At 43.7% G+C, this 16,140-nt stretch overlaps 1 protein-coding gene across 2 annotated transcripts in view; it reads right to left on the reverse strand.

Annotated features, from left to right (window-relative positions):
• CMTR1 (cap methyltransferase 1) overlaps positions 1-16,140 on the reverse strand; it is a 52,677-nt gene that overhangs the window by 22,347 nt on the left and 14,190 nt on the right. For both annotated transcript variants that reach the window (XM_015237484.3, XM_015237485.3), the window contains exons 5-13: positions 15,282-15,374; positions 13,732-13,803; positions 12,561-12,655; positions 12,372-12,444; positions 7,308-7,506; positions 6,414-6,532; positions 4,383-4,479; positions 3,934-4,066; positions 2,884-3,063 (exon numbers count right to left, since the gene is read on the reverse strand). In XM_015237484.3, coding sequence (XP_015092970.2) covers positions 2,884-3,063; positions 3,934-4,066; positions 4,383-4,479; positions 6,414-6,532; positions 7,308-7,506; positions 12,372-12,444; positions 12,561-12,655; positions 13,732-13,803; positions 15,282-15,374 — 1,061 coding nt within the window. The remainder of the gene's footprint in view (positions 1-2,883; positions 3,064-3,933; positions 4,067-4,382; positions 4,480-6,413; positions 6,533-7,307; positions 7,507-12,371; positions 12,445-12,560; positions 12,656-13,731; positions 13,804-15,281; positions 15,375-16,140) is intronic.

The following is a 16,140-nucleotide window of genomic DNA, read 5'->3' on the forward strand; positions in this document are numbered from 1 at the left end:
TTTCTCCAAAAAAGATACACAAATGGCCAATTTGCACATGAAAACATACTCAAAATCATTAGTCATTAGGGAAATGCAAACCAAAACTACTGTGAGATACCAATTCATACCCAAGTAGGATGGCTATTATGAAAAAAAAAAATCAGAAAATAACAAATATTGGTGAAGATGTAGAGAAATTGGAACCCTGATGCGTTGTTGGTCAGAATGTAAAATGGTGCAGCTGTTGCAGAATATGGCAGCTCCTTAAAAAGTTAAACAGAACTACTAAATGATCCAACAATCCCACTTTTGAATGTATACCAAGAACTGAAAGCAGAGACACAGTTACTTTGCACACCAATATTCGTAACACTATTATTCTCAATAGCTAAAATGTGGGGGAAACTCAAATGTCCCTCACAGATGAATGGATAAATGAAATGTGGTACATATATATAATGGATTATTACTGAGCCTTAAAAAGGAATGAAATTCTGACATACGCTACAACATGAATCTTGAAAACATTACGCTAAGTGAAATAAGCCAGACACAAAAGGACAAATATTGTATGAATGCACTTGTATGTAGTACCTGCAATAAGAAAATTCACAGAGATAGAAAATATAACAGAGAGTACCAATGGCTGGGGATTAGGGGAATGGGGAGTTCTTGTTTAATAAGCAATTTCTGCTCTGGATGATTAAAAAGTTGGAAATGCATAGTGGTGATGATTGCACAACAAAGTGAATATACTTAATGCCACTGAATCATATTTTGAAAAGGGTTAAAATGGTGAATTTTATGTTATATTTTGCAATTTAAAAAAAGGACTCAACAAATTTTAAACATCTGCTTATCAAAAGACATCATTAAGAAAATAGGCAAATCATAAATTGTGGAAAAATATTCACAACACATTAGACGTGTATTCAGAATATACAAATAATTCCTACAACTTAATAAAAACACAAATCAATTTTTAAATGGTCAAAAGACTTGAAAAGATAACATTAAAAAAGATGCAAATAGCCAATAAACATAAAAAAGGGCTCAACATCCTTAATCAGCAGAGAAATGAAAATTAAAACAATGATACAAACATTACACCCCACCAGAATGTCAAAATGAAAAGACTAACAATACCAAATGTTGATAAGGATATAGAATAATTAAAACTCCATACTTTGCTGAAGGGTGTAAACCAGTACAAACACTTTAGAAAACTATTATCAAAGAGTTAAATATACATCTACTGTATGACCTAGGTTTCCAGTCTTGGGTATTTACCTAAGAAATGAAAACATCGGTCCACCTGTACAAGAATGTTTTAGTAGCTTTATTCATGACAGTCCCAAACTGGAAACAGTACAACGGTCCATCAACAGAAGAATAAATATGGTATATCCATACAGTAGAGTATGGACCCTACTACTCAGCAATAAAAAGGAACAAACCCATACAACATGAATGAATCTCAAAAAACATTACGGTGAGGAGAAAAAAAAAAGACACAAAAGTGTATATGTATGATTCCATTTATACAAAGTTCTAGAACAGACAAAATTAACTTATAATAAAAATCAGAAGAGTGGTTACTTCAAGGTTGACTGGGTAAGGGCACAAAGAAACTTCCCAAAATGATGGTAATTTTTTTTTAATCTTAATAGGGATGTAGGCTACAGGAAAAGATGCATTTGTCAAAACTGACTGAAGTGTACACAGAAGATCTGCATTTCACTTATGCAATTATACCTCAATTTTTTTAACAGAAAGAAAGAAAACTGGTTATAGGATTGCTTAAACACTTTGCATTTGGGAGCACTAAGAAATCCATGCATTTTTTGCCATGCATCCCACACATACTTGTAGCAGATGGCAACATGGCTCAGCAAAAAGAAGTCCAAAAATGTAACAAAGCCTTGGCTTTGCTGATTCAAGGCTGGTCCCGGGGCCTGTTTGTTCCCTCATGTACAACATGCTGAAACTTACTATCTGCTCCACCTTGGTGCCCAGCCTTACATCAACGTAAGAGAGTTCATGTGGTTAGTACTATGGAAAGTTAAAATACTGGGAGATGGTAGATAAGATGGATAAAGACTTCCTCTCCTTCTGATTCTAAGGGCCACCTATACATTCAAGCTCCTCTGAGAGACTTAGGGTTGCACCCTTAGAAATGACCTTTCTAACATCTGCTTGACTCCCTAAGAAAGCATTGCTACTGATTCATTGATACTATGCAATTCTCCAACCTATCTCCAAAAACTTCTCAGTAAGGCTTGCCCACTTAGAAAACTGAGCCAACCGTCACAACTTTAAATTATCATCACTAACAGGGAGTGGGGGAAACAATTAAAGAAGGCTTAAAAAAAAAACAAAAAAACCCCAAAAAACAGAAAACCAGCATTCAGACCAATTTAGAGAACTCACGGACTGGCGAAAGCTTTGGTACTAGAAACTTCCAAAGCATGTTATACACTTGCTTTTCAGCCATCTCTTGCCTCCAAACAGGGGACTTCATAAGGCAACAAACTATGATGGCCTTTTACAAACAGAAGCAATTAAAGGGAAATTACTCCTGCCTCCGAGGACACAGGATGTCTGCTCTCTGTCAGATTTCACTATCGTACTCAGGCTCCCATGGGTAGGGAGGGCAATGCCAGCCAGACTCCTACCAGCCACCCTTGTGACAGTTGAGCATAGGAGCAGGATGAGGGTCCCCAAGGTACCCAAAGTCCCCAGGAGCCCTGGAACAAGCAGACCAACCCCAGTAACCAATTTTTCAAAATTGAAAAAGCGATTATCAAGAGGCAGTCATTCAGTCCTTCATTCTCTGGTCTTCCTTGATACCCTAGTGGTGCCAGGAAAATGAATAAATAAATAAAACACCGGTTTGCTTACCTTTCATTGGACCGTATCATGTAGTCAGTAAATTCATGGTCTCCCTTGATCACCTCCAAGGGGACCACAAGGTTGACATCGGAATCGGTGTTCCGCAGCTGGTTGAGTTTAATATTGACTGAAAAGAGGTACCGTCGTACGTCATCTATGCCCACCTTCAGGCCCTTGCACACCACATACCTGGCAGGAGATACCCTGTCACTTTGCTGAGTAAAGGCTTCTCCCCACATTTCTCCTCCCCAAACCTCTTGCTGAGTCATGAAGCTCAACAGCCTTGTCTATGCACAAACAGCACAGACTGTGTGCTGCAAAGTTCACCTCAAATCCTTCCTTTTTACATTGGGCTGTATTTCAACTATGTCCTGTGCCAGGTTGACTGTGTCACCATCACCTGGGGAGTCTGTGAAGTTAAAGACAGACTCTCCAAGGATGAAGCCCAGAAATCCGTGTTTGTAACAGGCCACCTAGCAATTCAGACAGCCCCATCTTCTCTCAGATCATGCATGGACACTGTGTGCCACTTGAGATGCCAACAATGCCTCAGTTGATGGCCCCCTTGACCTTTCTCAGCCCATGTCCCTTCAGGTGACCAACCCTTCTCTTGATCTCCTTCTCCCTCCTGGGCCAATCCAAGGATCATCCACATAAGTGTGGTGAATAAGGTTTGTGGAGAAGTAGGCAGAGGCTGAATCAAAGGACAAATAAAATCCAAATCGTGACTCCTCTTGGTTTCAATCACTTTATTAATTTTATTTTTTGTTTGTTTGTTTTTTAGGGGAAGGTAATTAGGTGTATGTATGTATGTATGTATGTATGTATGTATGTATGTATTTATTTATTTATTTTTTAACAGAGGTACTGGGGATTAAACCCAGGACTTCGTGCTCACTAAGCACGTACTCTACCTCTGAGCTATACGCTCCCCCTCAATCACTTTTTTAAAATGAAGGTTTTTTACGTAGCTTCAGTGGTCATGCCAGAGATGCACCAGGATTTGCTGTTCTGACATTTAGCCAGCTAGTCTGATTAAAATGGAGAGGAAAGTCTCACCTCTCTGAGTTGGCAGGACGGCTGGTAATCGGCTTAAAGAGACATACTCGTTCAAAGCAGCAGTACAGCAGGTAGATGAGCCCCACGCTGAACGGTGTGAAGAGGTCAAAGGTTTTACAGATGAAGTGGCCTCCTAGATTAGAGAGAAAACACCAACAGTAATCAGCAGCTTCTATCCCAGGAAGTGGGTAAGGTAGTCTCAGGGAACATGACAACGTCAGGGACCCAGCACCTGGGTCTAATGAAAGTCAGAGGCAATACGAGAGAGACAGTTTCAGAGGGGATTTGGGGAATTCTATAGCACTTTTGGCCCTAAATTCCTCATTCAGCCACCTGTCACCTAAATAAGCAGATTTTTTTTTTAACTTCCAAGCCAATCCCTATACATGATCTTGTCCAACACGGCTTCTGGTGGGTCCTGGGTGGGGAGACAGCATAAGAAGTGTCACCTGTCCGGACAACAGACAGCGCCATGAGGAACTGACAGAGCAGCAACTGCTTGCTAAGGATCTCCTGCAGGTTCTCCTGTCCCTCCACGGAGAAACCCTGAAATGAGAGCACATGAATCAGGGTAGAAAAGAGAAGTGGTGAGGACTAAAAAAAGGAATCCCACCTCATCTTCCTGGAGATTTCTTGAAATGTCATTGATCTCCACCATCTGACAAAGATACAGCTTGGTGTTTAAATTATATGGCACGGTCACAGGGCTCATTATGGTGAGATTAGCACCAGGCTCTGGGCCTGACCACCGGGCCAGTGCTGTTTTCCTGCTCTATCACTCCCAGGGATGGAACCAAGTCTGCTCCTCCAAGGAGATGGTCCAGCAAATTTTAAAACTCATGTGGGAATCCAAGGGACAAGTACAGCAGTACAGAGGCAAAATGAGGCTAGTCACAGGCCAACTACAAGATAGGAAACTGAATGCCCTGGTGAGTCCAATGACCCAGGGTGCACAAGTGGCCTGAATACTCTGCATGAGCTCACTCAGCCCCTGGGCTGACCACTGACCAGGGGACCCCAGTCTGGTAACAGGAGAAAAGTGAGCACAACTCTGACAGTCACAGTAATCACTCTCTCTCTGCTGACCAAGGATTTATTCACAAACCCCCTTTCCTGTCCCAAGACCATGGACCCTCTCTCTCCAGTTGGCAGGGTCTCCGGCCAGGGTGTCTGTTCAAAGAATCTGTGCTGCTATTCCTGGGATGGTCTCCCTCCCTGTAAGATCCCAAGAGGGAGCAGACAGCCAAGTTCATACAAGTAAAGGAGGCCAGGGGCTATGTTAGGAAGAGAAGGCAGTTGTTTAATGGGTATAGTTTCAATTCTGCAAAATGAAAAAGTTCTGGAGATGTGAATAGATTCAACAATACTGAACTGTACACTTAAAAATGGTTCTAGTGGTAAATTTTACATTATGTGTTTTTTACCACAATAATTAAAAAAAGAGGCTGGTCTCCATTAAGCTGGCCCCAGCCTAGACAGGTCTCCAGAATCAAAAATGTTAAGCAATGTCTTTCATTTATAGACGCTTCTTAAAATGCATGCCTGTTTAATAGGGTAAATCAAAAAAACAGATGAGGGGGCACGGGTCACCAGTCTACACTGCCTAAGCAGAAGGACAATCCTCGAGTTTGCCACTCGAGCTGACACACTACAAGGCCGCCTCCCAAGCACTATTAGACCCCCACATGTACAGCTAGAGCAGCCCCCCCCCCCGCCCAAGTCTGTCAGTTACTCCCTGCTGTGCACAAAGCTCTGTTGAGCCAGGGCATGTTCAGATCCTATGCTGACATCCTAAACATTTCTCCACCTTTCCACACAGCTACAGCTTGAGAGACCACCCGAGGAGCTCCAGAGGCTTTTCTCAACTTGGCCATGTGGCCCTAGAGTAACTGCCATGTTCTCTGACTCTCTATGTTAATGGTGGCTCGCTCCAGAAAGACGACCTGCAGCATCAGACTACAGGGGGGCTTGCCTCTATGCATCAAGCAGCTGCCCAAAGAATGGGCAACTTGAACATTCACCTTAGCCCAGCCACTAACAGAGTTTCCAATGGATTCCCTGAGCTGCTGCCTCTGGCTATGTGGTCACCTATCAGCCTAACTAGAGGCTTAGGAGTGGCCATGTATAGAACAGCTTCCACCAGAAGCAGCGCCATGGGGACAAATGATAGAAATGTTCTTCCTGGTCAGTTTTGCCTAGCTCATCTTAGTCATGGTCCTCCCTTCAACAGGTCTCAAGGCCCTCTGAAGAAGTGGGCTGAGAAGGCCCACTTGCTCTAAGGTGTCTACATTACAGCCTTGACAAAACTACCACTAAAAATATGTACAAAAAGAATAAAACATACATCATACACTCCTACAATCTGAACAGAGCTACCACCTCCCGGGGCAGCTAAGGGACCCAACAAAACAAAATCAATCCTCAAGCCTCTAACATGATAAATCGCTAAAGCATCACCCTATAAAAAGCAGATCACCTACCCCATCGGCCATCAGAAAGTGGACACCCTTGCGATCTGTGTTATCCAGGACAAAATTCTGAAAAGCAGAGATGTTCTCCGGGCGGGTGATGTCTCCATCTCCATCGATCCCACCCTCGCCTGAGTGAACACAAGATTCACATTTAGCTCACCTGCCCTGTGCATCCCAGGAGCTGAGACACAAGCTCTCTGGGGCTGTGAACACAGGTATCAGGCAGGCCTCGAGGCCCAGGAGAAAAGACCCTGTGAGAAGCAATTCTCTGAAGGACCTGCCGTGTAGTGATGGACCAGGAGGCAAAAACAGGGCCCTGCTGTAATAAAGCAAAGTTTAAAAGGAGTTGACCAGCCAAGAGTCATCAACTAAAACAGGTCTTCATGTTCAAGATTAAAGCTGTGTTTAAACACCTGCATTTAGGAACCAATATCAATTTCTTAGAAAGAACTGTTAACAAAGGACTTAGGGTTTGCTGCCAAGTCATAAAAAGCAAGACACAGTGGAGGGAACCATTTGGGGGTTGCTGAGCTGTCTGCTATGCAGGGCACGCCACACTCAGGACACAGGGCTGGAGATGGGCATGGGGTTAATAACCCTGCCAGTTCTCAGTCGGAGATCAGGCAGTTTCATTATCTCCTATCACCACAAGAGAAGAAAGGAGCAATTAATATGGCTTTGATGAGAGTCTGCCTAGTGAAGTGTTTAACTTGTATCCCCTAGGCCTGGGGTAAAAAGGGACAGTCTAGAGGGAACCAAGACCTTCATGACATGGACTGGGAATCCCAGGCTGAGAAACCTAGGAAAGAAAACATGGCAAGTGGATAATAACTACTTCTGACCTAAAGTCCCCACAGAGACCTGTCCCTCATAGCCCCTGGGTACCCTTCTCCATGTCCCTACCATAGTAGGGTTCGAAGAGTTCACTGGAGGCAGAGTAGAAGTCCTCCAACTTAAAGTCATTAGGGCCCTTCAGAGTCATTCCAAAGCCCTTTGCGTGCCACTTCTTCCTCCACAGCACATACTCCGAAAAGCCACCTGGGCCTGCACAGACGTCAGCAAAGTACAGAAGCTCAGCTTCCCGGTCCTTCACCAGTGGTTTCTGCAAAGACAAGTGGAAGACAGGGAAGGAAGGGAAAAAAGATGGCTCAATGGGGAGCATGAAAGAGAACGCACAGGAAGTAAACTAAGTCTTTCAGCAAGCACAATGCAGAGTTCCTGCCAGGGCCACAATAACCAGGAAATGTATCCTCTGTGATCATTGCTCTCTGGAGTTGCCCATCTCGACCTCAAAATACCCAACACCTTTCACACCACCAAGCCTAGCTCAGATGCCTAATAAAAATATCTTAGTCAGCATCTAAGTGTGCATTTTTTAGTTTCTCAGCATCTTTTCCTTACCATAATCTGCCTGACAAGAGTCCTACTGAGCAGAATACATGTTCTACCCTCCACATTACAGACAGAGAAAAAGAGACACCGAGACCTAAAGTAATCTGTTCACAGCCAGTCTGTAACAAAGCTAAATCAGAATCCTATCAGCCTGACTGTCAGACTCAGGTCTTTCTGTCCAAAGTCTGAGGGGCTCTAACATCACCCCCTCCCAGCCACAGGGCCTATCTTTCCAGACCAAAGCCTCTGCTTCCCTTCTCCCCTTTCTCCTAGGCTCTCCCTTTTTTTCTCCCCCAAGTAACTTTTTATTGTGGAAGAATTTCAGATTTACAGACAAGTTGCAAGGACAAAGTTCACATATACCCTTCACCCAGTTTTGTTAACATCTTATATTGTCATTTGTCAAAACTAGGAAACTAACACTGGTATACTACTATTAACTAAAACCCCAGATTTGATTCAGATTTCACTAGAGCCCTTATTCTGTTCCATGACCCCATCCAAGAAACAACAGTGCACTGAGCAGCCTCCTTTCTCATACTTCCTTCCTCTCTGGCCTCTGCGCCTCTGCTAGCTGGAGCCTGGGGTGGTGCACAGCTGGGAGCTGACAAGATAGAACAGGAGACACTGGTGTGCAGCGTTCAGGCAGCCATCAGAGCACCTGCCCACCTAAGGAATAACTAAATTACAATAATCATTTGAATTTTTATTGGATTACAGTTTTGGCCACTTGAGTGGCTTTAACTCTTAATCTAAAATTTATACTGAATGTAGCACTGGCCCATACTGTGTGTTTATACACTTCTCTTCTACACACCTGGGCCCTAGATGGTGAATTCTACTTGTCCCAACCCTCCACAGCAGATAGGATGTATCATTTGTACTGGTGACAAGAGGCAGGGCTCTAGAGGGGGTAATTGCAGGGGACCCCGATGAACATCTGGCAGGAAGTGGCTGAGACAGCTCAGCCTTCCCTGCAACAGGTTTGGCATGGCTGAGTGCTTGTCCAGAGCTCTGCAACTGCTGGATAAAGATCAGAAAACTCCAGGGGAAACAGTTTTAAGAAAGAAATACTAATGTTCACAGTCCAGGTACTTTCTAGGTGACAAGGGCCTTGCCTCTGATGATAGTTATCTAACTTTATCAAAACAGTAAAAAAAAAAAAAAAGTCTCTAGAGAAAGTGACTTCAGCTAAAAATAAACTTCATCATCCCATGACAAGCCCATGCGGTTTCTGGGATACATCAGTTCTTTCTCCCTTCCCCGCCACTTCACCCCAGCATTCTTCGTTCCTGAGCCATTAATTATTCATATTTTTGGATCACATTCATTTGCACACAAAAAAAGACCTAATGGCAATTGCGAGAACACTATGTAGCACTTCCCAGGCTGCAAAGCGGTCATGAGGCAGGGGTCACAAGTTTAAGGCCTGCACACACTGCAAAGAGGGAAAATCATTTTTTCACCACTGGCCATGCCCTGGCCTGAGGTTCCAGCCTCTCGGGGTGAGCCGCTGGCCCAAAGGAAGACTGGGGAAAGGAAAGGGAATGAATCAATGAAAGTATCTCACCTCTAAAAACAGAGCATAAATGTGATCTTGTTCTGCGATTTTAGGATGTGTGCACAGCCAAAAGGTCTTTTCATAGAAAGGACAGCTGGGGTTCTCTCACCTCTGTACTTACTGGCTGTGCAGTCAAAGGCTAGCACACAATTTATGTCTTTAAGCTTGAGCTTCCTCAACTAAATTGGGACTAATGTAGGTTATTTCTCAAGGCTGTTGTAGGATTAAATAAAATATCCTATGTCAAAGAATTTTATAAACTGTACAATACTAAACAAACGTAAGATGACATTATATTCAACTAGATCAACTTCTTTAGTCAAAACTCCTGTCCTTTTCCATCCTTTTTGCAATGCCTAGCAGTGTTCTATATGCAGTGGGCACTTTATAAGTGTGGTCTAATTTCTTCTAAGATAGCACTAAAAAAATAAATAAATAAAAATAAAAGATAGCACTGAAACTTAAAGATCTACCTTCAGTTTTTTTCTCCTGTTATACTTCACAACCAATGTTTTCTTACCTCAACAATAACCCCATGCACAGAAATCCCTCAAGTAACATTTTAGTTTATAATATGCTTCCATAGACCCAAAGAATCTAAATGCCCTTCTTTCCCTTGCCCCTTCCAATTCTTGTTTACAATGTACTTCCCTACCTGAGCCTCTTTTCTCCTTTTACCACAATCTGCAGAAGCAGAAACACATTGAGAGACCCTCTCTCTGGCTTCCCACCTCTACCCTCTCCACACTTCCTCAAGTTTCAAGTTCTCTACATTCTTATTCTATAATTTGCAAGATCTAAGAGCCACTGAGACCCTAGCAAACCTGGACATGTGCCTGGGGCTTCAGCCACTCCTGAATCTCTACTAGGAACTGCTCTAGTGTCTCTGCTCGCCCTGGAAAACGTACCAAGCCCGCTGGGCTTGGCTGTCCCTCTAGTTCTCAGGGGAAAACAGAGGTGAAAAGAGAAAAAAATACTAAGGGCTGAAGAGAAATCACTTTTTATAGTGGAGTGTAGAAGAACATCTCTGAAAGGGCAATTCTCCACGGCCACCATCAATCAATTGAAGTCAAGAAGCTGCCTGAAGCATTACAAACACAGCTGCCTTTTCCTATGTAACAAACATCTCCACCCTCGATCTGAATGGTACAACCCTGGTGCCTACTTCATTTTCATGACAGCAGAAGACAATAACCAGATACCAGCTGCTGTAGGCGTTTACATTAGAAAGCCCAAAATGACGCTGTGACTTCCCATCAGCTTGACAGAGCTCCTCTGCCAGGCAGGGTTTAAAGGAAATCATTTGGAGTTCAGAAAATTAAATCAACATTGTATCAACCTAATTTTCTCAAGATGTTAATTCCAAAAGCCCTTTTGTGCAGCCTACTGGTACTGGAAAATGGGGATGGAGACCTGGGAGAGAGAAACAACTGAAGGCTGGAGGGGTCTAACTGCCAGTTTTGCCATCATGGAGGAAGCAATTAGGGAGATGAAGCTGAAACATTAAAGAACTTGGAAAATAAGTTTCTTTAAGTGGTGGATAATCAGGGGCCTAGTGGAAGGAGGATGAGTGAAGCAGAAACAGGTTTGGGAACAGCTGTTTCCAGGCCCCTTCACTGTCAAAGAGAACTAACTTTCTAGGACTGGGTAAAAATACTTTGAAACCCTGAAGGGAATGCTAGAATGAAATTTCCTTTTTTCTTTCTCTATCATTATGGAGGGTCAGAAAAAATGAGATGTAGCAAAGCAGAAAATCATTTTGCTCCACCACTTCTTGAGATGGGCCAAAACCTGGTAATTATGATCCTACACAAAGCTTATTCAGAGAGGCAGAAAGGGAAAGTTGGCCACATCTGAAATCACAGATCTTAGAGCTAGAACAAATGCTAAAAACCTTTTGGTCTTACCCTAGCCCTCTGGCAGGTTAGTAAGGGCTAACTTCAGAGATGAGGCAGCTGAGACCGAAAGAAGGTGTGAACCTCAGTGGCACCCGCCTGTGATCTAATTGCTGCACCTCCTGAGCCCCGACCCCTCACTGAACACAGCCCAGATCTTTAGACATGATACTGATTTTAAACAGACCAGTGAAAGAATCAAGATGCCACATTCCATTCAACATCACCCCGAGTACTGCCCTCTAATACCAGAAATAGCAACCAAATCAGATGATGCCTCAAGTTTTGATTTGGAACATAAGCTCACAGTAAGTACTGTATACAGGCATCCATCAGTATCTGTAGAGGGTTGGTTTCAGGAGTCCCTGCAGACACCAAACTCTGCAGATGCTCAAGTCCTTTATATAATATGGCATTATATGGTTGGCCCTCTGTATCTATGGACGCAGAACCTACAGACACGGAGGGCTGAACTGTATTCATACTCTTCTTCATTCATGGTAGGAAGAAGGCAGGACAAAGCTCCGCTATGGCGACTGGCCTCCACACAGCAATGAGCACAGAAAAGCCATACAAATATCTAACCCCTTACAGCTCTCAAATCCACCAGAATGTCCAGAACCTAAGCACACGGGGAAAGGAATCACATCTGTCTCCTTCAAAATTATACTCCTTGTGCTTAGCACTGTGCCTGGCACCAAGTAAAGCCCTGGATAAATACATGTTTAATGAATGCTGAAGGGAGGCCTATGCTGTAAACTCACTGCCTCACGTCCCTGCTCCCTAGGCCTGAATGTCACAGCTGCTGATTTTGTCAGGAATGTCCCTTCTCCACTGCTGCATGCCCCCACTGCCTCCACTTGGAGTGAGCAGTAGGATCTACGGAGTTGGCGGCTGGGACTTGGGGCCTGTATAGACAGCTGCTTACTGGGATACTCCTGGGACCACAGGAAGCACCATGGAAGCCTATCTTGTGGAGCAAAATATATCTCTATCACAAAATACATCTCTATCACATAGCAAGATACTCTTCTAGCATTGCACAAATGGCAGTTTCTGAGCCAGTGGAGCTTAAGCCCATTTAGCACTATGAATTCAGAAGTAAAATCTTGTTCTCACCCCGTAAGAGTCCCGCGGATTTGTAAACATGCGATCAAACACAAAATCTATGTTAGCCATCTTCATTGCAGCCCTGCAACAAAGCAAGACAGAAAAGCACACCTGAATACCAGACATACGGATAGCTGAGGCTCTACTGAAAAGGTGGAACAGTGCACATCAGGGGAGGGGAGGGAAATGTCAGCAAACCTGTTTAAGAAGAAGACTCCTCGGATCATCTCGTAGGGATTGGCCCGGGTCCGAGCTCGCCGCATCTCCTCCCCATCCAGGACATCAAACACACTCTGCCCAGAGACAATCACAGCCTCAAGGTGAGTATCACCCTCCAGGATGGGACAGGAGCCTTAAGAGCATGAGAAGCCCAAGTCACAGCTCTCTAAGAACTAGGCTCCAGCTGTCTCCCAGCTCCGAAATGACCAAATGTGCAATCCTAGACAAACTGCTCAATCACTCTGACCCAACTACCTCACCTATAAAGTGGTTAAAAATAAAAGGGAAGTAAGCACATGCCTGGCACATGGTAAGCAGTTAATAAGTGGCAGAGCCACCTCCTGACACTGCTAACCCTCACAGCAAATCTGCTTTTCCACTCCAGCAGCAACTTCCCAAGGGACCTGAGTTCTGACATAAAGGCCACCAGAGAGAGGGAAGACAAACAAAGACTAGAGTTTTCTGAAGGCATCTGCCTCTCAGTAGGAAACCCTTCTTCCCTAATTTTCTCTCTGAAAAAAGAAGCCTCACTTTGCCTGAGTTCTAGTCACCTTAAGGATATTCCCAACACTATACCTTCTAGAAAAATAAGCTCTGTGAGGGTGGTCTGAGACCTTGTTTTTTCTCCAACCCATTTTCTCCTCAGAGGTTCCCTGGTTCATTCTGCCCCAGGCAAGAGGAGGCTAACATTCAGGGCAGTGTGTCAGGAGCTTCACGCCAACTAGTTCACTTAATTTTCATAACAACCCTGGGTGGTGAGTATTTTCTCCCCAGTTTACAGATGAGGAAACCCAAGCTCAGAGCAGGTAAAGAATCTGGTCCAAGGTCACATGGAGGGGGGAATAAAGCTGCAAAACTAGGATCTGAATTCAGGTCTATCTGATGCTAAACAATGATTCCAAACCTTTCACTACGCCAGGATTGTAATGAACCAATCCACTGAAATTAAGTGGGTCCTTTCATGGCTACTGGCCATAGGACAGTACAACACCATAGGGCAGGACAGTCACCATGAGCTACACCTGCTCTCAGGAAAGAGCTTAGCTAAATTTCAGCCACCCCACAACTGACTCAAAAGAATGGGAAAAGCTCACCACAGCCCATCACACAAAATCTTCAACTCCAGCTCTAGCCACAGAGCCTTCCTTACCTTACACTGCAGCAGACTGTGAAGCAGCTCTTCCCCACAAAACTCTGTTTCATCTTCAATAATCATCTTTCTCTAGAGGGAGAAGAAAACAATCAATAATGACCACGTGAGGATGTATTTAGGGGATGAGTGGAGAAACTAGGGTTCTGAGTGAGTAAAGCAAAAAGGGGCTTGAGTCCTTGCCAAAGAACATCAATTCCCGAGGGGCGGGAAAGAGAAAATCCTAAATCCCTCTGGCTTTACTCCAGATGGCTGCGAGATGAAACAGCCCCCTGGGGTACTCTGACTAGACCACCATATGGAGACAAGACTTACGAACACTGCGGCTGAGAAAAGCAAACAGGAAGGAGACATCCAAGCTGTCTGTCCCTATAGCATGGAGGCAGAAGGATGGGGAAATGCCCCAAGTGACAGAAGCCTGTCCTTCAACCAGGAAGCCTATTCCTCTGTGATCAGTACGAATGCAGGACACCAGGCACTGACTGTGACACTGGTAGTGTCAGAAAACAAGGGTGAGGGAGCATCATGAGATGTCAAGTCCAACCTCATGTCTGAGCGAGGCTACCTCTAAACCACTGATGCTCAAACTTAAATGTTCTAAGGTTTTACACTCTTCAGAATCACTGAGGACCCCCAAGTGCTTTTGATTATGTGGGAGATGTATACACACACACACATATATATCGAGGTTTATTATTAGAAATTAAAACTGAATAAAACTAAATATTTATTATTTCAGTTTAAAAGAACAATGTTGTATCAACATAAATAGCGTATATTTATGAAAAATAACTATATGCACCCCCCTGCAAATTTACTGAGCAGAGTGGCACTATTTTCCATTTCTGCCAACCTCTTAATATTTGGCTTAATATGAGATGGCTAGACTCTCCTGTCCATATCCGCATTCAGCTGGTTGTGATATAACATGTCACAGCCTCTGGAAAACTACTGGACACTTGTGAGAGACTTAAAAGCAAAAAAGGCAAATAACTTTTCAGTATCATTATGAAAATAACTTCGACCTTGCAGATTCCCTGAAAGTGTCCTGGGGATCCCTGGGGGCCCCTACACTAGAAAGAACTGCTCTCTAGACCATGCTGACTTGGTATAGCTATCTACTTTATTCTTACAATTTTCCAGAAGGAGATTTAACAAATTCCCTCTATAACAACTCCCTCATTACTTTCTGAGGACACGGATAGTGTCTCTTTATCTACCTGGAACAGTGCCCAGCAGTGACCAGAATATACACAGATGTATAATAAGCTATTCTAAAAAGGTTCCATGAGGAACACAGAAATTATGCATTGTGTGCTGCTTTGCAAGTTAAAAGACTAAGAGAAAAAAAACCTGTCTGCCACATCTCCCAGGCGCACATCCATAAAGCCCTTGACACACCCTCTTGACACAACTTTATTCCTGCCAGAATGGTCAGATTCACATTTTTCTTAAACTGTGAGTATACAGATGTACATAGCAGACTTGAGGAAGAGAAAAGTCAGGAGATAAGGGTCAAGAACTGGCAGTACATTTTCCCGAAATCCTACCTTTCCCACAACCATCCAATCAATCACTTCCCAAGTGTCAGGAATTTCAGTGGTACATTCTGGGAACCATGACACCTGCTCACAGGCACTGGGCTGCAAAAAAAAAAGAGAGGCAAGTAAGTCAGGAAAGACAGACCCTCAGGGCTATGCCGCAACTCAACAGGGCTTCCCACATCAAGAGGGACACAGAGTGAGAAAGGTCCAGGAAGCTGAAGCCACATGCAGTGTCAGACATGAGAATTGAGAGGCAGAATTCTAAAGTTTAATTTCTGAAGGCCAGCTCCAATTCTGGTTTGAATCCTTAGGAACTTCCCCAACTTCCAAGTTCCTTTCATTTGTTCCAATATTATTTGATGAATACCTACTATAGGCTAAGGGCTCAGAATGCAGAGTTACAAAGACACGGTCCTTAACTCAAGAAGCCTATAATCAGAGCAGAGAAGTACACATAGGATATAAGTCTGTGAGAAGGTAATTACATCAGGAAGACTCAATGCAATCAGTCTCACCCCCTGATGCCTTTCATTCTAAGACAGAGCAGATACTGGCATCTCTAATGCTGCTTCCTCTTAATTTTTCCATTACTTTCCTTTTCAAGCTAAAACAGTGGGTTTTGTCCTAGCTATACATTAGGATCATCTACAGATCTTTTTTAAAGTATTGATGCCTGGGCCCCACCCTCAGAGTGTATGATTCTGTTGGTCTGAGGTTGAGACTGGGTATAAGTACATTTTTGAAGCCTTCAGATAATTCTAATGTGCAGCCAGGGCTAAGTTCACTGGGCTAGAGAGACACGGCTTATAAAAACTAAACAGGTGGCTAACCTGCATGGCAGCTCCACATATTCCCTCCCAAGCAA

Source organism: Vicugna pacos, chromosome 20, assembly GCF_048564905.1.
Source record: "Vicugna pacos chromosome 20, VicPac4, whole genome shotgun sequence".
Lineage (NCBI taxonomy): Eukaryota > Metazoa > Chordata > Mammalia > Artiodactyla > Camelidae > Vicugna > Vicugna pacos.